We start from the raw sequence: 22,278 nt of genomic DNA on the forward strand, positions 1-22,278 counted from the left end.
TAAACTTTCTTCCTTTAAACTTTCCAACAAGCTATGATGAGCAAACATAAATTCATCAAGCACAAATGCTGTCTTGGGAATGTTTTGTTATAATTTGATGGTAAATTCATTGCATGCAACAAGTCAAAATGTATCCTCTCCAATTGCACTTTGGTATTATTACTTTTTGACCAACATATCTTATAAATATCACAAGTAACCATTTTTTAAATCAAGTACATCCTTGCAATAATATACATGAAAGAAGTGATAAAAATTAAAAAAGTAAATAAAGACAAAAAAAAAAAAGAAACAGAAAAAGAAAGGAGAGATACTGCAAAGTTCAATTAACCCCTTCCATACTGGGCGGCACTTTTTTTTTTTTTATTTTGGCTGCGACCAGACTATCTTATTATCTCTGTAGTATCCCCTTGGCAGCAATGGGTAAGTATTTCACTGGCAATAACCAATGCTTCTATCCTAGTGGACAATATTGTACTGAAGAAATGGAGTTATAGGGGTAGTTTAAAGATTTAAGGTGGGTAGCAGCCTGAAGGGATAGTAGGAGTTAAAAATGATCAGTATTCTTTTTGTAAAGAAATTAGGGTTCAATCATAAAATAATATTGCATGATTGGTCTGTAGGGATGTAACTAGAGTCCTTAAAATATTGAGAGCAATCAATATTATGCAGTTAATGGGAACAATGATGGGTACTTGCATATGGTGGTCCTGCGGGATGGACAGCAAAACTGACCATTTTCAAAACCTGTCAACCCCCTCATCTCCATCAGGAAATGCAGGCCTGTAGGGCTGCCACTCATTCTCCAGACCGAGCCTAAGATTTCTCTCTATCAACTTCATCTGGGTTTTTTTTTCATTTTTTCATATATGGAGAGCAGACAACTGGTAACTGTTCTCCTCACCCTACCTCTTTCAGTTGGTGACATTGAAATAACTACTAATACAACATAGACAACAGCCTAAAGTTTCTTCGTTTCTTCTCAGAGATCTGTGTGAGGGCTTGAGGACACTATGGGGCTATGGGTTTTCTACTTAGTGAAATTACCAATTAATTAATCATGCAATCAATTCATATACAGTAGGCAGCAATGAGGTTATAGCTCATCTCAAATTACCCCTTATGTCAGGTGTCACTTTTCATTTTATTCTTGTACCTGCCTGACTATTCTATCTACCTTCAATAACAAGGAGTTTTCCCTACTGTCTCAATAATTTCATAACTACTTTTTGAGCTGGATTAATATCCTAAAATATGAAGTACATGGGCTTAAACAATTTTTGATCAAATCAAACTAATATTAGTAGTCCTTCTTATTTATACTATCTGGACAATAACCAAGACTGAGGGACCAGCACTGGGTATCTGCTTGTGGTAGTTCTGCAAGATTGGTGTCAGAGACTTTTCTCCCCACTGCTCATACCTAAATCCCATCAAAACCCTCCCATCTATCTGAGGGGCTGGCACTTAGTCTCTACACCAAGCTCATGATATTTATCAACTTTGGCTATGTAATTTTACTCCACTTTTTCAAACTGGGAGAAGTGAAAACCAGTGATGGCTCCAATTCTATCCTTCTACCAGCCAGGGACACAGAAACAGACCCACACTAACAATCAATCAATCCAATGCTTTGGTTCTCTCTTGCAAGTGAACTGCAGCCACCAGGAAACTGGCCATAGCCACTAGTTTAGCCCACAGATCACTCATTGAGGAGATTTTCTGTAACTGTGAGCAGAGGAAAGTGTAGTATAATGTGCTCTATATCTTCTGTGAGGGGGTTGCCTTGCTGATTATGCATTTGTACTGTTTTAGTGTGGGGTGGTGACTTGAACATATGTTAGTATCATTCTTGCTTGTTTTGGGAGTGATTTCTCTACTGTAATTTCAGGGAGAGTTTGGTGAAGTATAGAATTTGGCACTATTGAGGAGTATTTATTTTGAAATTGAAGTGTAAATGTGTTATTTGTATGTAAGTATTGTGGGGTACTGGGGGTAAGTTATTGTACATGCTTGAGTAGATTACTGTTGAGGTTGTTTTTCATATTGTTTGATGGGCTATGTTTATGTGATGTGATGTGAGGGATTGGATGATTATGTTAAAGAATATGGTGAAAAGTGGTGAGCCAGTTGTTGTTCGCTGATGACGCTGTGCTTGTAGCAGGGTCAGAGGAGGGATTAAGGGAGTTAGTGATGGAGTTTGGGAAGTTATGCAATAGGAGAAAGTTGAAGGTAAATGTGTGTAAAAGCAAGGATTTCTCCCCTTCTTCTCTTTTTCTGCATGACAGGGATGGAGAGGGGGTGCGCCAATGAAGTGAAGTGGCCTTGCTGTGGATGTACTATGTCTTGCTGCATTGTGTTTGACCCAGGGCAGTTGGTGGATGCAGGGATGACCCATCATTCATGAGGAGCTGAGATGTGAGGAGTGGAAAGGGTGGTGGAGGGGAGTGAAATGGGTGGGAATAGGTACACGCCTCTGACTTACCTACCTCCCTTATAAGAAGGAAAAAGCTCTAGGTATATACATAAATGTGAGGGATAGGTGAGTTCAAGGAATCTTGCATAGAACTGTGTGGCTATCATTTTCATGTGCTGCTCTAGGGGGAGAATTCTGGCTTCTGAGTGTAGATGTTTTATTGGAGTTGTTTTAGTACAGCCTTCAAGAGGCAATACTGATGCAATGGAGGGGGGATAGACTCCTAAAGGCACATTACCCCCCGAAAGGAACTGACCATCTGACCATTATCCAGAATGACTAATCACCCACAGTGCTAAGAGGTTACTACCTGGTTTCTGGAACAGGCCTAATTGTCACAAATCCTTTCATAACCCATGCTAATACAACAACATACATTTCTTCCGAGGCAGATCTCTGGGAGGAATCAACTGCTTCTTACTCTTGTGGGGCTGCTGGGTTTTTTCAGTCAGTGAAACTCAAGGCAATAATTATCTTTTGTCAAACAAGATTGAAATAAGGAAACTAAACAAAATTAACTGACAGAGTATCAGTGCAGCATGTGTTATCACATGGGAAAAGAAAGAAAGAAAGAAAGAAAGAAAAAAAAAAAAAAAAAAAAAAAAAAATATCCCACCACACAACTGCTAGAGGAGAAAAAGTGATCAATCTTGGGTGGATAGCATGCAGAAACTCTTCACCTGTGTAATGCTAGCATGAGAACTTGATATATACTATAGATGTACTGACTTGATGGTTTTGAGTAAGGTGAGTCATAGTCCAGCTGTTAGGTCCTTTTGCAAACACCTCTCCCATACCCTCTTGAGCCTACCCTCCCATTTCCCTTCTCTTCCTATTAAGGCCTACTGGAGGCTAACACTGCCACATCTACCCATGCCACCCCAGGCATCTAAGGATAAATAAGAGGTTTATACATCAATTTGGCAAAGATTGGAAAAGTACTGGGTGGTTTTAAAATCATGGAGTCAGAGTATGACCTCGTGAAATGCCATCATCAGAAAACTAACTTTTGATCTCCAGTAAACGGAATTTTGTTTGTTTATTTTTCATAGTCTAAACTTTAATGGGTTTTGGATGGGTGTATGCTTATACTTGGCTTAAGCCTTTTGGTATATATTTATTTCAAACTAGGCAAAGAAAAATTATCCTAATGCCAGTGTGTCAACTAGGGCTACTGTTTCATGACACTGTATGGGATAAGCAATAAGCTGCTTTGATTAACACCCTTATCTCATATTCTTAAACCATTCATGAGGTAGATGTAAATGTTAAGATTAAAATATGGTCAAATAAGGGTAACATCTACTTGACCTAATCAACTCTACCATGTGCTGTCAGCTTTTATGATCACAGAAACATGTTCCATGCTTATACATTGAATCACCTTTGCATAAAGGAAGCTCACATATACAAACAAGCTGGTCCTGCAAAGAAGGCCACTGACTCAGCCATTCATATGCAGCCTTGGCCCACAGAAGGGATTAAACACTCTGTAACAAACTCCCAACCAGCCACCTTTTGCTCCCATTCAACTCCGATGACAAGATGTCTTGTCATTTGGTCAAATAAAACAAAAAATCATAATAAAACAACAAAATGTTTGATGATCAAACAGCACCAGAAAAATATGACGTCATCAGTCCTCCTCGAGGAGGACTGATGACGTCATATTTTTCTGGTGCTGTTTGATCATCAAACATTTTGTTGTTTTATTATGATTTTTTGTTTTATTTGACCAAATGACAAGACATCTTGTCATCGGAGTTGAATGGGTTAATTTCTACACTCTCAAAACAGTTAAGTGTGCAATTTACTCACTCAGTGAGTTACAACGAAGACCAGAAAAAAAAAAAAAAAAAAAAAGGCAAAGGGGAAAGGTAAGAGAAATAAGAGGAGTACGTGTCTAAAGCACCAACATGACCTCTAAGCTTCATTGTATTGCAGAGTACAAAAAAAGACATCTTCCTTTCCATTTACACACCTGACTAATTCTATCAAAAGGAGGCACCATTTCTTTTCTCTCATTCAATCTCTTCTCTGCTAATTTCAACTTTTCCACGTTATCTTTCATTACCTCAAATTTAGCTCTTAACACCCTCCCCTCACATATAAATGATGAAAATAATATTAATAATAATAAAATACTAATGATAACAAAAATTAAATTACATTATAATTTTCGGATCAGCTACTGATGATGCTATACTCTTGTGAGGCAGAACCATTCCACCATTTACATAGAGTTCATCCTTAACTATAACATCTTCTCCAAGAACTGTCACATTTTCCATCCGCACCTGTAAAAAAAAAGCTTATTTTCAGGTTGATGAAACTATGATATTATGTCAGCTACCAGGCTGGCATACTACCATAAATTAAATTTGGTACTGATATTCCAGCCCTCTACATTTGATTACACCCCATTTTACTGATTATCTATATTATTTCAAGAGTAACTGATTTGTATGAAGATTTTGAGAATGAATGAAATATAGTACAAGTATACATTCTAATCCAATGATCTATTTTTTAAATATAATAATTCCACAATTTTTCAGCACCAGTCAAAACCTTAACCTTGGCTACCTCCCTTGAAAGGAAAGGAAAGGAAAGGAAAGGGAAAAAAAAAAAAAAAAAAAAAAAATTCTGCATGAGGGGGATAAGGAGTGAGGGTTGCTGTGTAAGTGAGGTGGCTATGCTGTGGATGTGCTGTGTCTTGCTGCATTGCTTATGTCCCTTCATTCACAAGGAGCCAAGATAAGAGGGAAGCAAAGGAGGGTAGATGGAAGTGGAATGGAAGGGTATGGGTATGTGCCTTGACTGGCTACCTCCTTTATAAGAGGGAAGAAGCCCCAGGTATATAGGCAGACCAGCCTCCAGCTTTAGTTGAATAAAATCCTCTGACAGAAATGCAAGAACAAACTCTATAAATTGTGTAACTGTAGCCATTGAGACTGCTGTAACCTCTTGACCCACCCAGATAATTGCTTTTTGTCCTTACCCACTGTCCAACATCACACTTCCAGCCAATGATACAGCTGTCAAGCCAGGTGTGGGATTTGATGGTGGCACCACGAAGGACAGTGCATCGTTTGATGCAAGCACCATCTTCAATCACCACCTCAGGACCAATGGTTACATTTGGGCCAATGCGACAGTTTTTTGCCAATTTTTGCAGTTGGATCTACCAAAACATTACCAACTACACCTGTAATGAGAAAAGAAATGGAGCATTAAATACATTTCTACTGCACTGGGCTAGAAACATAAAAATTGCCATAACTCATCAAAATACAGAAGAAATATGGATTTATTTCACATATTGTGGCTTACCTGGTGCTTTGCATAACTTTGAACTATTATTGAGTTTGACTGAGTTGAGGTAAAGGCACATTCCTGTGAGAAAGTCCTTTGGCTGCCCAATGTCCATCCAGAAACCCTCTAATTCCTGGGCATATAACTGTCCATCTTTCGCCATGAAGGGAAAGACTTCCTTCTCTATGCTCATAGGACGGCACTGTCAGGACAAGACAAAAAGAGGATCATCAGAAATATAGAAATTTAATTCTGTAATCAGAGGCAGAGTCAACAAAGCTATTTATGATTGTTATCAATTTCTTGCACAGAATTATATATAAACTTTAGATATGTGGCTTCTAGGTGCACAGTTTCAGTCTAACACCCATTTTCAAGGCATTTTTTTCCACATACAGAATAATAGAACATTGAGTGTCACATCCCTTCTAGTCTTTTTCATACACTCTGGAACCAATATTTAATGCTCTAAGAAAAGCTTTCTTCCTGCAAACTCACTATGTGGTTTTGGACTCAGGATATGATCTACTTAATTTTGAAGTGTTCACTACATGCAAGCAGCATTATCATGTTTAAATGTTGGATGATTTTTACACTATTCTTAATAGAAAAACATTCTGAAACAAAAAAATCATGATCTTGATCATTTGTTGATGACATGTATTTGTCAGTGTCAAAGTGAACATTGGACACTTTACAATCATCCCCAGTTGTCTCATTTTATAAATAAAAATATATTATAATTTCTAAATGAAAAATAAGTCCAAAATATGAAACAATTCCAACTCCAAGGATTTCAAATGAAAAAATTAACCTGGAGCATAGTCTTTTCTGTGACTTCTGGTTCAACCAAGTAGCCATGGCCTGATTTCTTAAGGCTGCAAACCTCCTCCAACATAAATCTAAGGCTAAAGGTTGATTGACTAACTGATTAATTAGATTAATTATTTTTTCTGTTTTTCCTTTCCTCTATTTTATCCCCTACCTTCACCTTCTCCCTTCCTTATTCAATAGACATTCCCCTCTTGCTCAAAGCCCCTTTCACCTCGTCCATCCATCTCATCCTTGATTGTCCCATCAAGTTCACTCCATCTACTGCTGCTTTCCACACCTCTTTTGTTAATCTTTCTTCACTCATTCTTTCCATGTGGCCAAACCACCCTAATAATCTTTCATCAGCCCTATCTGCCAGCTCCTTTTCCACCCCACTCTCCTTACCTCCTCATTTCTCACTCTATCCAACCTTGTAACTCCAACCATACTTCTCAGACACTTCATCTCAAACACATTTAAACTTTGCCTTTCTGCCTCTCTCAAACTCAAGTCTCCACCCCACAGTGTTGTAGGCATGATCATCCCTTCTTATAATCTTCTCTTTACATCCATTCCTAGATGCCTAGTTCTCATGACACTTTCCAGTCTACCAAGAGATTTACTTGCTTCTCTTAATCTACAGTTCACCTACACCCCCACTCCTCCATTTCCTGCCACATGCAACACCATATATTTAAAACTGTCCACTTCCTCCAGGCTCTCCTTTAAGATTTGCTTCCAGTTTGCTGCCATTCTTTCTCCTTATTCGTCTCATCACCTTACTTTTGCCTACATTTACCTTCAACTTTCTTGTATTGCATACCTTTCCAAACTATCACTAAATGTCCAGTTCCCTGCACATTAACATCACATTTACTTCTGTGCCACCCCATCCATGAACACACTGAACAGCCATAGTGACATGACACGGCTCTGATGCAGTTCCATCTTTATTTGAAACCACTTACTTCCTCCATTTCCAACACCTAACACAGGCTCTCCTACTTTCATAAAAACTCTTGATTGCCCTTAACATCTTTCCTCCAATCTCACATATCTGCATTAACCTCCTGCAGTGGCTTCCTTTCTACCCTGTCATAAGCCTTCTCCAAATTTCACAAAGGCCCACAAAAATATCCTTACCTTTTGTCAAAGCCTTTTTGTAAATCTGGGTGGAGGATGGGGGGGGGGGAGTATGTGTGAATGATATTTTGACACAGCTCAAAGAGATTTCTTCCCATCTCTTTTTCTGCATGAGGGGATGGAGAGGGGGGGTTGCTGATTATGTGAAGCTGCCTTGCTGTGGATGTGCTGTGTCTTGCTGCACTGCTTCTGACCCAGGACAGTGGGTTGTTGTTGTTGTTGTCGTTCCCTAGACTGTATGTCCGAGCAGTCCCGTCTCCCCAAGGAATGCCACAGCCAAAACTGGGTTTTCCCACAAATCCTTTATAGTGTATAATGCAGTCTTCCATTATGTGTTGTATGGTATGGGGTGAAGTGTTACATCCTGGGCAGCTGTTCACAATGCGGTCATCCAGCCTCTTCTGGTAGCTTAGAAGTGCTGGGTGGTGGCCGTACCGCAGTCTAGCCAGGTGGACTGTCCTTTCGTGGGAGAGAGGATTCAGAAGGGTGGATATCAGGGGGTCTGGCATGGAGCAGTGTGTTGTCTTTCAATGTGTTAATGGAGAGGTGAGTGATATGATTATGAATATGTTTTTGGAGGCTGGTATTTGGTGGTTGTGGAGGAAGAGAAGAGAGTATCTGTGTGTGATAAAGGTCTTTGGGTGTTGTTTTAATGTTTCTTGGTGTGTGTGGGTGTTCTGCTATGTAGTGTAGCGGGTGTGATGTGTTTGTGGTGGCTGCAGCAAGTGTTTGTGTGCCTCTCATGTCGAGGTGGTCCTTGACTTTGAGGACTTTTGTTTCATGGTGTAAATGGTCTGTAGGTGTTGTATTTGTGCAGCCTGTAACTGTTTTTAGGGCTTTGTTTTGTATGATTTGAAGGGTGTTGTGGTGTGTCTCACTGAGATTAGGAGCCCATGCAGGACTCGCATAATTCATCACTGAGCGTATGCATTGTTTGTATATTGTTGTATTAGTTTCTTTGTTTTGTCCAAATGTTGTTCCAGCGATTGACTTAAGTGCATTAAGTCTAGGTGTGCATTTGTTTTTTATGTTTGTGATGTGTTGTTTGAAAGACATGGATGTAGCGTCTATGTCGTGGGACCACCCCCCAACCCCAAGAGTTGGGGGCCAAATGGTGGCAACCAGCCCTGGCCACCGGCTCTATGCAGGTGGCACCGATCCCCAAGAGGAGGACAGTGGGTAGGATACAGGGATGACTAGTCATCCATAAGAAGCTAAGATGAGTGGGAAGAAAGGGTGGTGGATGGGATTGGCATAGGTGGGAGTGGATACTTGCCTTTTGACTTGGCTAGATGGATAGATTACACTCAAGAAACACTTTTAAATCTACTAAATCTACAGTTTATAGGAAGGCCACCCATACAGGGAACTACCAACATTTCTATAGCTATCACCCAGATAAAATAAAATATAGTGTCACTTTTGGCCTATTTTTACATGCTTTGAGAATATGCAGTTCACAATATTTAGACATGGAATTAATATTAGTAAGAAACCAATTAACAAAATTAGGATACCCATTGTGGTTTTTACAGAAACCCCTTAGCAAAGCTAAAATTAGATTTTATAAATCTGATTCCCATTCCACTATGAATTATAAGTGGGATAATTGTTGCATAAAATTACCATACAATAAATCAATCAATGATATGTCTCAATTGTTACCGAAAGAAAAAGTCAACTTCATCTTCAATTATCCCAATAATTTGTTCAGTAAAATTGTCAATATACATCACAGATCAAAGAGTAATATAACTCCTGGAGTTTATAAGTTACCTTGTCTAGATTGTAATGATGTATATCCTCACTACCAGGATCAAAGAGCACAAGAACTCAGTCAAATATGGGCAAAAAAACTCCGCCGTATTTCAGCATAATGCCAATAAAATCATAAAATAAATTGGGACGACACTGAAATAATTTATAAATCTAAATGCAGCTTTAGAATAAAATTAATAGAATCATCTTTAATAGAGAATTTTCCTAATCATAATATTTGCAATGGCTAATGGTCACCAGATTGCATAACTTCCTTAGATGTAAATAGACTGCTACCCTCTACAGTAACAGTGGACAAAATCCACCAATGTCCATGTAGTGCTGGACACATGACCGAAGTCCCCATCCCTACCTGTTCACCTCAATATTTTTGTATATATACATGCTTTTTTCCACTCTGTAATCACATCTGCTGAAGAGGATCACAAATAGTGATAAAAATATACAGATCTTTTTACTTTCGCCTATTCTTCTCCAAAAGTGGGTCATTAATAAAAAAGTACTACATGTGGGTATGAGGAAATTGAAAATCTTTCTCCCTTTTTCTGTAATATGTGCTTCATTTTAAAAGTACTAACCTCAATTCTTTTGAGAACTGATGGGTTGAAAATATACATTCCAGCATTGATCTTGTTTGACACGAACTCCTGAGGTTTTTCCACAAAGCTGTCGATCTTGCCGGCTTCATCATACAAAACAACACCATACTTCGAGGGTTCCTCCACCTTGGTTACCTGTTTTGACACAAAAATTATATGATTATACAAACTAAAAATTGAACATTATATAAATCATAACTCAGTTCCCATAGGTATATGAAACAGCTTATCCATATTGAACGATTTAATAATTCATACTGATGTTATAAAGAATGTACAGGCACAAATAAAATTAATTTTTTCCTCTTTCCCCTCCTCTGTTAAACTGTCAACATAGTACACATATACTGATGTATGAAAGGAACAAATAGAGGAGAATGGAGGGCAAAATTGTGGAAGAGATGGAGGTAATGAGTAAGTAATTTTGAAGTCAAAGAAAATATGTGAAAGGAAGTAAAATTGTTGTTCATTATATTTCAACTTATCCTATCCTTGAGGGACAAGGAATCTACAGTAGTTCTATCTTCCCTACTCTCCATGGCCACAAACTATGAGTATGCTACCAGACATCACACTGTGCATTAATTCATACTGATTTGTTAAACAATTTCCAGATTGTTAAGCCAAAATTGCTAACCCGCTCATGGGGATTCCAAGAGCATGACAAGTTGAGTGACAATATATCATACAATGGTATGTGCCAAATTGTTGTATTAGTCAAAATTACTGTGCAATGTTTTCCAGTTAATTGAAATTATTAATGAAGCGGCCTTGCTGTGGATGTGCTGTGTCTTGCAACACTGCTTCTGACCCAGGGCAGTGGACAAGGTGCAGGGATGACCCATCATCCAGGAGGTGCTAAGATAAGAGGGAGGGTGGAGGGGTGTGGAGTGTATTCAGGGATGGAATGGGTGGGAATGATTTTATGCCTTTTCCTTTTTGGCTACCTGCCTTGTAAGGGGGAAAAAGCCTTGGTATATGTATGTATATGCAAGCACCCATCCATCCATATACCAAGGGCTTTTTCCCTCTTATCAGGGAGATAGCCAAAGTCAAAAGGTATATACCCACTCCCACCCATTCCACTCCCATCCCTTTCCTCCCTCTCATCTTAGCTCCTCATGGATGACAGGTCATCCCTATATCCCACCCACTGCCCTGGCTCAGAAGCAATGCAGCAAGACACAGCACATTCACAGTGAGGCTGCTTAACTTTAGCATCAACCCCCCCCCCCATCCATCCCCTCATGCAGAAAAATAGTAGATGGGGAGAAATCCCTTCAGCCTGTATCAAAATATCATGTACACATAACCACTCCCTAACCCCCCCATCCACCACCCACTCTCTTCTTGCATCACAGTATCATCAATATACAGCCATTCTCCACTCACCCATATCTCCTGCCTTCTCCCTTCCCTGCTCAACAGACATTCCCCTCTTGCTCAATGCCCCTTTCACCCCATCCATCCATCTCATCCTTGGTCACCCCCCTCATGTTCACTCCATCCACCTCTGCCTTCCAAACTTCTTTTACTAATCTTTCTTCACTCATTCTTTCCATGTGTCCAAACCATGTGCTTGCAGGATGGGAAAATAATCTTATCAATTAATCCCCCTTGAGAAAGAAAAAGAAAGAAAAAAAAAATCAATGCAGTATAATTTTTTGTCAATCGGACATCTTTACAGATATCTTGTATGAAATATAATTCAAATGGGTTGAAAATTGTGAAACTTAATAGATTTTTAAGGTAAAAAAATTAAGTAATGGGTTAAAGGCTCTTAAGTCTTTTGCAAACCTGAAGAGGGTTTCATGGATGCCTAAACTACTTACTGCTTCCAAAGGGTGAAGAGAATGAGAGAGGAGAGAAGAGAAGAGAAAGAGCACTAGAGAGTGCATGCTGGGAGAGAGGGAAGAAAGTGAGGAAAAGTGAGGGGGAAAAGAGAATTGGAAAGACAGAGGGAAGGAGAGGAAGTAGGGAGGATTTTGAAACTGGGCAGTAGGGAGATCATTCTTTCTGCTATCCATCTTATAGGACCAAGAGTAGGAGATATCCATCCCTGGTACCTGAGTTCAAATCAATAGATTTCATCTTACACCTAAAAACAAACAGAACTTAGAGTGCATCTCATAAAATTACTGACCACAATAGTTCCTTCGCCGCCATGCTTCTTATGAAAGTTAACCATCTGTGTAAAGGGGAAATCACAGATGATATCAGAGTTGAGAACAAAGAATGGTTCCTGGCTGGATGCTAAGATAGATTCTGCAAGTTTGATGGGGCCTGCTGTGCCTAATGGTTCCTCTTCTAGGGAAAATGTGATCTGGATGCCCAACTGTTAAAACAAAAGAATAATAACATAAATACTTCTATAACATAGCTGTGTGTATTCCACATAATTATTCTTTTTCAAATTCATAAGGACCACAACTTGGTGCCCTATAACAAAGAATACAAAGAAAACCTACAAAGAGCCCAAAGCAAAACCTTAAGAATAATACCAGACTGCACTTAAAAAACCGCAATCAATAAGCCATTTATGCTAAGAAACAAAAATTCTCCCCATTGAACAGTACATGAAAATCATTAACACAAAAATGATTAGCTCACATGTTACTCAAGGAAAATGATTTGTGGTGCTGTCTTGATAGGGTAAGAGCAGGGTAGTGTAGGATGCCTAGCTCTACAGCTATTACCTTCTTCCAAAAGACTCCTATATCTGCAACTCAATTACATGCAGCAACATTGTCTTCACAATACTCTAATATATCCTCACTTTAGTATTTATTGATCCTTTATTCTACTACAAGAGATCTTGTCATGGGAAGAATTGCTGACCCAATCACACCATCTGGTTTATTTAGCTCTAAACCAAATATTATGAGGTGAAAACACTACTTTCTTCATCCTTACAACTAACCCCTTATTTGTTCATAGAGCATTTCCATCAAATTTGTCTTATTGTGAATTAATCTAAAATTATTCTAGATAACAAAACTGCATTTTGCAGGATACAAGAGTCACTTTTCCACCTTAAAATATCTTTAAAATTTATTAGAATATGCAGTAGCGGTGGGGTCACTATATAGTAAGGATATAAACAAGACTGAGTTATATGGTGCAAGGTGCTACACAGAGTAGCAATCAAACCTATCCCCAGCCTAGCATACAAACCATATATAATCAAAAGTATTGGGTATGCCACTTTAAATAGAAAGAAGAGTTATGACAAAACTTCAGTGATCAAATCAATGAGAAGAATGGATAAAATTGACAGAGAAGACCTTTTGATTTCAGATGAGATAGCATCAGAAGGTCATGAGAAAAGAATTAACAAGACTACAAGCCTGAAGGATATTAAGAAACATCATTTTCCATGCAGATGCACCAACTTGTGGAATGGCCTAAAAGAGGGGATAATTAAATCTAAAACTATGAAAAAAAAAGCCAAGTCTAATCAATAGAAACAAAGAAACAGGATTCTGCATATGTAGCTCCTTTCCTGTACATTACAACCAAGTAAATGCAAAGGTAAAGGAAACAGTCAGGTGGGAATGAGAATTAAGACAGGTGCTACCAATGGGGGGGGGGAGACACAGAGATGAAGAGGAAAGTTTGACAGCAACTAGATTGAAAAAGATAAGTACAACCCAACAGAGACAAGGTTAAATGAGATGGGCTTTTAACTTCTTTGTTATTGATGGGGTGCCAGTGAGATGAACAAAATGGATACAACACAGAGGTCAGCTGAAATGGGAAATAAGCTATTTCCTTACTATGAGGTGAACATACATAAAATAGCCTGGTAGCAACTAGAATACATACAAATTTCATCCATCACATAAGTTATTACTTCTTTGCTATCTATGGAATGCCATGGAAATGATGGATACAGCTTGGTGGTAACTAGAATAAAACAAAAGGCACACATTTTGAGGCTTAAATGATATTGATTACAAACCTTACTATCAATGGGTTGTCACAGAGATGCAAAATGGGCTCGTATACTACCTAGAGGATACTATGGTGATGAGTAAATTAATGTACCTAACTATAGTATACATTTTCCCCCGTATATGGGAGGTAGCCTAGTCAAAAGGCATGCACCTGGAAGCAAATAAAATAAAGAAAAAAGTGCTATATAATATGGCTACCTCCCTTATAAAGGTATATAGACAGCTAGTTATACAATATGAAAAATATATAATGAGATAGGTTACCTCTGCCTACCAATGGGTTGCCAGAGATGAGTAAAATAGCCTGGCAGTAACCAAAAATACACAAGAGAACACAATATAGGAATGGTAAAATGAAACAAGATATAACTCCTTTGCTACAGATGGGATGTCACAAAAGATAAATAAAATAGGATAAAAGAACAAGAGCCATCCAATTTGAAGGGGGTTAACATAATTCAAATTTAAGCTTGACTATTCTATCTTTTGAAAGTGTTCCTTTCTAAGCATCTTCCTTACTTCTAATTCCTAATCTAGAGATATCCAATAATTTTTTTCTTAATTTCAAGTAATTGTGTTTCAAAAGCTTTTCCTGCTTTGGCAGAGACTAACCTAATAGTAAATCACCTTCCATTTCAAATTACCTTCTCAACAAAAGGGTATGGATAAGATACAATCCATATCTCACCTTCTGTGCCTCATGAGCAAGCTCCTCTTCCATTTGTTCAGCTCTGTAGGACACAGCAAGGACCACTTGGGTCACACCAGCTGCAACTAAGGCTTCAATCTGATGAAGAACGATGGGTTTGTTTGCAAATTCAACTAGAGGTTTGGGGCGACTTAATGTTAATGGTCGAAGTCGTGTGCCATAGCCACCAACCAGGATGAGGGCCTTCATGTTGCCAAGTGCTAAATCTGAAATTTCAGTGTCTTTTGAGCAATGTTACAGTGACAGAATTAGGACACAAGCTTTCATCTTTCTCATCATACATTTTCCAACCTCTCCCCTTCTCTCTCTCTCTCTCTCTCACACACACACAGTATTATAACTACAGAGTGAGAGACAAGACCCCATGACCATCACTCCTTTCCATTATACAGTGCTATAATTAGGTATATACACATCCACACACTATATCGTGTCTACTTCAGGTAGTGGCCTGGAGTAAGACTAGCCTAACCACTACCTAAGTGCTTTGCATTTGGAAAGACAGGTGTGCAAAACTAATCTTTTATATTGTCAATACTAATTCATGAATAACTACATTATGCTGGTGGGGGCTACACAAAAACAAATCCAAAAATGCTGGCAGCAGCACAAAATCTACAATGCTAGATACAACCTAATAAGAATGAAGTACAATCCTTCCTCATTGCATCTGGTGTTTACATTTCTATTGTGAAATATATATACTGTACATATACGTACACACACACATATATATATATCAGTAATGGGCCTATCCCACAACAAGATGCACACACACCAACTCTCTCCAAATTAACATACGAACAAAGATTGTCCAAATAGGAACTATCAACTCTGGAACAATGAAGAGAAAGAGGAGATCTGCTGACTATTTATAGAATCATGAAAGGAATGGAAATCCTAGATAGGGATGATTTACTAAAATGGGACAATGGGAAAACAAGAAGACATAAAAAAAAAAAAAAAAAACTATATGTGGGAGGCTTTTTTTCAGATCTCTTTTAGAGTACTGGGTACTTGGAATAAATTTGATAAAGAAACAGTGTGTGCAAACAATATTCAAAATTTTTAAGAAAAAACTTGATGTTGATAGATACAAAGACAGTCACTACGAGCATACCTCCCTTCCCATACAATACAACTAGGTAAAAACACACATGGATAAAATATGTGGTACAAATGAGAGAAGCTGTATCTGCAAGACTGAACCTACTAATCATCCATACTTTCTCTTGGATCGTAAGAGGCGAGAAGAAAGGGACGGGGAGAGGGACTAGGCATCCTTCTCCCTGTAGCCCCACGGGGCAAATTCCTAAAACAAAAAGAAAAGGCATAAGGGGTGCTGGCGGGCCTCGGGCCAGCACCCTAAGGTTTGGGTCTTTTAATGTGCGTGGATGTGGTACAGATGAGAGTAAAAGGGAAGAGATAGGTAGTATGTTTGTGAGAAGAAAGTTGGATGTGTTGGCTTTGAGTGAAACTAAGTTGAAAGGGAGGGGTGAGTGTATGTTTGGGAGTGTAAGTGGGAGGTTATCAGGAGTGAAGAGAGGGCGAGGGAGGGAAGGGGTGGCTATTCTAGTAAGTGAGGAGATAGGTAAAGGGGTAGTGGAGTGGAAGGAGGTTTCCTCAAGGATAATGTGGATGAAGGTGAAACTGGGAAAGGAGATGTGGGTCTTTGTAAGTGCATATGGGCCGGGCAGTGAGAAGAGCATGGAAGAAAGGGAGGCCTTTTGGATAGATTTAAATGAGTGCATAGAGGGTTTAGGAAGAAATGTCAATGTAATAGTACTGGGAGACCTTAATGCTAGAGTGGGAAATGGTCCAATCGATGGAGTCGTTGGGAAATGTGGAGTTCCAGGAAAGAATTGTAGTGGAGAGTTGATGTTGGAAATGTGTCTAGAAAGAGAGTTGATGATAGCAAATACAGTGTTTCGGAAGAAAGTCAAGCATAAGTACACATGGGAGAGGGTGGTGGAGGGAAGGGTGGTAGATAGAGCGCTAATGGATTATGTAGTGGTAAATAGGATTATGATAGGAAGAGTTAAGGATGTACATGTGCTAAGGGGAGAGGGTGGGGGAATATCAGATCATTTTTTGGTGGAAGGTAAGTTGAGAGTGGAGGATAGATGGAGAAGGAGGAAAGGGACAAAAGGTAGGGAGGTTCTTAGAGTGAACTCCTTGAATGAAAAGGAAAAGGAGAAGGAGTACGAAAAGAAGCTGAAGGAGGAGTGGGAGGGAGTAAAGGATAGAGCAGAGATGGGTGTGGAGGAGGAATGGGGATGGTTCAAGGAGGGAGTCTTAAAGTGTGCAATGATGGTGTGTGGAACAAGAAGGACAGGGGGAAATAGAAGAAAGGGTAGTGAATGGTGGGATGAGGAAACAAAGAGGGTTGTAGAAGAGAAGAAGCGAGCATTCACAGATTGGTTACAAAAGAGGACAGGGGAGTCATATGAGACGTACAAAGAAAAGAAAAGAGAAGTAAAGCAAAAGGTAAAGGAGGCAAAAAGGAGAGCAGATGTGAAATGGGGTAGGAGTATGACAGAAAATTTTGAAAGTAATAAAAAGATGTTTTGGAAAGAAATTAAGAGAGGAAGAGGAGGCGAATCAAGTAGGGAAGAAAAGGTAAAAGGTACAGATGGAGAGTTGATAATGGAAGAGATGGCAGTGAGGGGAAGATGGGCAGAATATTTTAGGGAGTTGCTGAATGTGAAGGAGGATAGGGAAGGAAAGATAGCTGCAGTGGGAAATACGAAGAAAATGAGAGTGATGAGTGAGGAGAATGGAGGAGAAATAAGGAAGGATGAGGTGAAGGCAGTTGTAAAGATGATGAAAGCAGGTAAGGCACCTGGTCTGGATGGATGTCATGCAGAATGTCTGAAAAAGGGAGGTTCAGTGATGGTGGACTGGTTGGTGAGATTATTTAATGTTTGCTGGAGAGAGGGTAGAGTACCGGAGGACTGGAGTAGTGCCTGTATAGTTCCTCTTTACAAGGGAAAAGGGGACAAGTGTGAATGTAGTAATTTCAGAGGGATTAGCCTGTTGAGTGTAGTAGGGAAGGCTTATGGGAGAATCTTAATTGAGAGGATTAGGAGAGGAACAGAAGGAGTAATTGGTGAGGAACAGTGTGGATTTAGGACGGGTAGAGGTTGTGTAGATCAGATCTTTGTGGTAAGACAGATATGTGAGAAAGCTATAGGAAAGGGGAAGGATGTTTTTTGGGCTTTTATGGATCTGGAAAAGGCTTATGATAGGGTAGACAGAAAGGCACTGTGGGAGGTTATGCAGATTTATGGATAGGAGGAAAGCTTTTGGGAGCTGTCAAGAGTTTTTATGTGAGTAGTAGAGCATGTGTTAGGATTGGAAATGGAGAGAGTGAGTGGTTTGAAGTAAAGGTGGGACTTCGTCAAGGATGCGTTATGTCGCCCTGGCTGTTCAACTTATACATGGATGGGGTGGTGCGAGAGGTGAATGCTAGGGTAGTGAGTCAGGGATTGGAGATGGTTAAAGAAAATGGAGAAAAGTGGGAGGTGAGCCAGCTGTTGTTTGCGGACGACACTGCGCTTGTGGCAGGGTCAGAGGAGGGATTGAGGAAGCTGGTGGCAGAGTTTGGGAGAGTATGTGATAGAAGAAAGCTAAAGATAAATGTGGGTAAAAGTAAGGTGATGAGATGTACAAGGGGTGAAAGTGGCAGTAGACTGGAAGTGAGCATTAAGGGAGAGCGACTGGAGGAAGTGGAAAGTTTTAGATACTTGGGTGCAAGTGTAGCAGGAAAAGGTGGAGTGAAGGTGGAGGTAGAATGTAGATTGAGAGAAGCGAGTAAATGCCTTGGTGGTTTAAAGAGTGTAATGAGAAATAGACATTTGGGAATGGATGCGAAGAGGAGACTGTATGAAGGAGTGATTGTGCCAACAGCACTGTATGGGGCAGAAACGTGGAACATAAGAGAAGAAGAGAGAAGGAGTTTGAATGTGTTTGAGATGAGGTGTCTGAGAAGTATGGTGGGGGTTACTAGGCTAGATAGAGTGAGAAATGAGGAGGTGAGGAGGAGAACAGGGGTGAAAAAGGATTTGGGAGAGAGGGTTGATGAAAGAATATTAGGATGGTTTGGACACATGGAAAGAATGAGTGAAGAAAGACTAGTAAAGGAGGTATGGAAGGCAGATGTGGAGGGAGTGAACATGAGGGGACGTCCTAGGATGAGGTGGATGGATGGGGTGAAGGGGGCTTTGGGGAAGAGGGGAATGTCTGTTGTGGAAGGAAGGGAGAGGACGGAAGACAGAGGTGAGTGGAGAGTGGTTGTATATGGATGATGTTGTGACTGCATGAGGAGGAATGGGCGGGGGGGTGGGGGGTGGGGTAGTGTGTGTGAGTAGATTTTGACGCAGCCCGAAGGGATTTCTCCCCGTCCTCTCCTTATATGCAAAGGGGGACGGAGAGGGGGGGTCGCCGATTAAATGAAGCGGCCTTGCTGTGGATGTGCTGTGTCTTGCGACACTGCTTCTGACCCAGGGCGGTGGGCAGGGTGCAGGGATGACCCGTCATCCAGGAGGTGCTCAGATGAGAGGAAGGGTGGGAGGGGTGTGGAGTGTATTTGGGGATGAAATGGGTGGGAGTGTTTTTATGCCTTTCCCTTTTTGGCTACCTCCCTTGGAAGGGGGAAAAAGCCTTGGTATATGTATGTATGTATATATATATATATATATATATATATATATATATAAATATATATATATATATATATATACATATATATATATATATTTTTCTAAATCACTACAAACTCATTCCATGTAACTATTTTATCTATGAGAAATATTTTCAATATCCTCCAAAGAACATACATGAACTGTGCATTCTAAACAGATGAAACAATGTATACCTCTGAAAACTGGAATGTATTAGATGGGACCAATTAATACAAAGTCATCATTCAGTGATTAGTCACATATGAACCCAAACACTATCACCACTACCAACACATGCACTATGCCCTTTCTGTTGTAAGTTATTTCAATGCCTATATTTCTACACTGTTAAATGTATTACTTGAATAGACAAAATAATATGCTACACTACCATGCAACTGTGCACTCATCAATTCAACAATGTCCAGGCACTAGTAATGTCAGGAAGGTTAATGGGACAAGTAATAATCCAATGTAAAATACTTCTATTATACATCTAAACAAAGAATGAAGTCTGGGTGCAGTGGACACATGCCTGAATCCAATTTGATATTTTCTGTAGATTATTCTTATCCTTATTTATATGCATGAAATCTGATCCATTTTTCATATTGGATTATGAATAACAAACTACATTCTATATTTCTTTAGCTCAGTGTTTTTAAACCTTTTTCTGATGACCACTCCTAGTGGTGAATTAGTAAAAGCTGCCTAACACAGATAATTCTCCTTTATAAAATTTCAGGGTTCTGAACATTTACAGTATAAGTAATTTTAATATTTTGAATGTAAAAATATGTTGGCAGGAAAAAACAGATTCACTCATTTCAAATGCACAGTTTACTTATTCTTCCAGTGTTTTTAACCTTTTTTTGATGACCACCGCTAGTGGTGGATTGGTAAAAGCTGCCTAACACAGTCAACTCTCCTTCATAAAATTTCAGGGTTCTGAACATTTATTTGTAATTTTAATATTTTGAATGTACAGAAGGGATGTGTCATTGAATTCCTCCACGAATATGGGGAACCGATCGACATTCACTGGCTCTTGGTGAACGTTTACGGAGACAAGGCAGTTGATGTCAGCACGGATATAAGACGAGTTCGTCGATTCCGTAGTGGTGACAAAGTTGTGAGTGACAAACCTCGCTGCGGACAGCCATGCACAGGTCCTTGATCATCGCTGGTAAAAGTGCTTTCAGAAGGGGGTGATTACGTGGAGAATAAAAAAATACTATGGCAAGAATGTCCGCTCGTTTTAATGGTCTTCGTATATCTTCAACTTTTTGAGTTACGAATGAAAAAAGAAAGAAAAAGAGGCATTACTTTTGGAACTCCCCTAGCATGTCTCAAATAACTACCCCCATGCATTAGTTCAAATGTTTGTCTTGTTTGGGAGAGATTTTATATATATATATATATATATATATATATATATATATATATATATATATATATATATATATCATAGGGTTATGGTTTATGAGGTATCTTATTTCCCAAAAACTATGTGATAATACATCGATGGTCACAAAATGCTTGGAAGCATTGTATTTGCCTCCTGGTTCCACTGAATAATAGCCTTTTCCCAGAAAGGTTAATTTCTACTTATTTTCGTGTAACTTTCCATGTGAGGGATTTGTGTGCAGGGCCCCGACATGGGTAAATGCTGCCCGGGGCAAGTCGAAAAGTGCCCCCCCCTCCCACACACACCACCACTACCACCACCTTCCACATCTGATGGTCACTAGCACGATTCACATGTAACATTCATCCACAAAATGTTTATACACACATTCATGCACACAACTCATGATAAATAAATCATGCATTAAAAGTACATTACGGGGAATTTGCTTTACCTTTTCACCAAAAGTGCCGCCCCGGGGCATTGCCCCCCCCCCCCCCCCCCGGGGCCCTGTCTGTGTCTGTTTTATAAGGTTCTAATGAGCGAAACGTCGTACAAGATTTAAAATTATGATCTCACACGATATTTTCTTTGATAGAAAATATACTTATTGCGAAAACGATGTTTACAAGAAAATGTATGTTCAGTGCATTAGCACTTTACTTAACAGCTCGACTGATGGTTAGTAAACGCAGCGTATGATGCTGCTTATCTAAAAAGATTTTTCTAAAAATATTTCTTCCGTATTCGTATTTCTCCTTGCGAGCACATGCTTATTTGTGAGAGATTTGATCAACGTATTCAGTTCTACACGCTGCCAATGAAATATAAGAATTGTAATGAAAACCATAAGATCTCTGTCAAATATGTCTGACTCGCAATCGCGGTTGATTCGAATCTAAGTGCGCGTAGTCTGAAACTAAGAAACATAAATTGTTTACGTGTTAAGACCTGTACACATGTCAATAAATAGATAAGAGGATGTGTATCTTAATGTCTCAAGAAACGAATATAATCTTGTAATCTGAGAGAAATGCGGTAGTCGAACCTACAACTAAACGAACGTGAGACCAGAACGCTTGCGATTACGCCACCTGCGCCGCAAGAGGGCGTCGAAATTCTAAGTTATTTGTAGTTTCCATGCAGAGAAAACAAACGAGGCCATTTAATAATTGAATTAGATTGAACGTCCGACTCGGTCGAGAAAATGCGTGCCTCGATCGACAAATCATGATTCACTGGACTTTGGTGAAAAACGTCCTAAGAAAATGCCCCCCCCCCCCAAAAAAAAAAAAAAAAAAAACTGGAAGCCTCAACGTTTGCAACACATGATCAGTCTAAAGCGCTTACAAAACGCGTGAAACTTTTGGCACTTCTCTAACACTCTCAATTTCATTC

At 39.4% G+C, this 22,278-nt stretch overlaps 1 protein-coding gene across 1 annotated transcript in view; it reads right to left on the reverse strand.

Moving 5' to 3' along the window:
• Positions 1-2,433: 2,433 nt before the first annotated feature.
• Positions 2,434-22,278, reverse strand: part of LOC143040569 (mannose-1-phosphate guanylyltransferase catalytic subunit beta-like) — a 59,138-nt gene continuing 39,293 nt past the window's right edge. Inside the window, 7 exon segments of the mRNA XM_076211650.1 lie at positions 2,434-4,773; positions 5,478-5,639; positions 5,641-5,684; positions 5,810-5,993; positions 10,105-10,260; positions 12,269-12,460; positions 14,770-14,996. Coding sequence (XP_076067765.1) covers positions 4,642-4,773; positions 5,478-5,639; positions 5,641-5,684; positions 5,810-5,993; positions 10,105-10,260; positions 12,269-12,460; positions 14,770-14,996 — 1,097 coding nt within the window. The 3' untranslated portion in view covers positions 2,434-4,641.

The sequence above is a fragment of the Oratosquilla oratoria genome, chromosome 2, assembly GCF_046742065.1.
Source record: "Oratosquilla oratoria isolate Oo_2021 chromosome 2, ASM4674206v1, whole genome shotgun sequence".
Lineage (NCBI taxonomy): Eukaryota > Metazoa > Arthropoda > Malacostraca > Stomatopoda > Squillidae > Oratosquilla > Oratosquilla oratoria.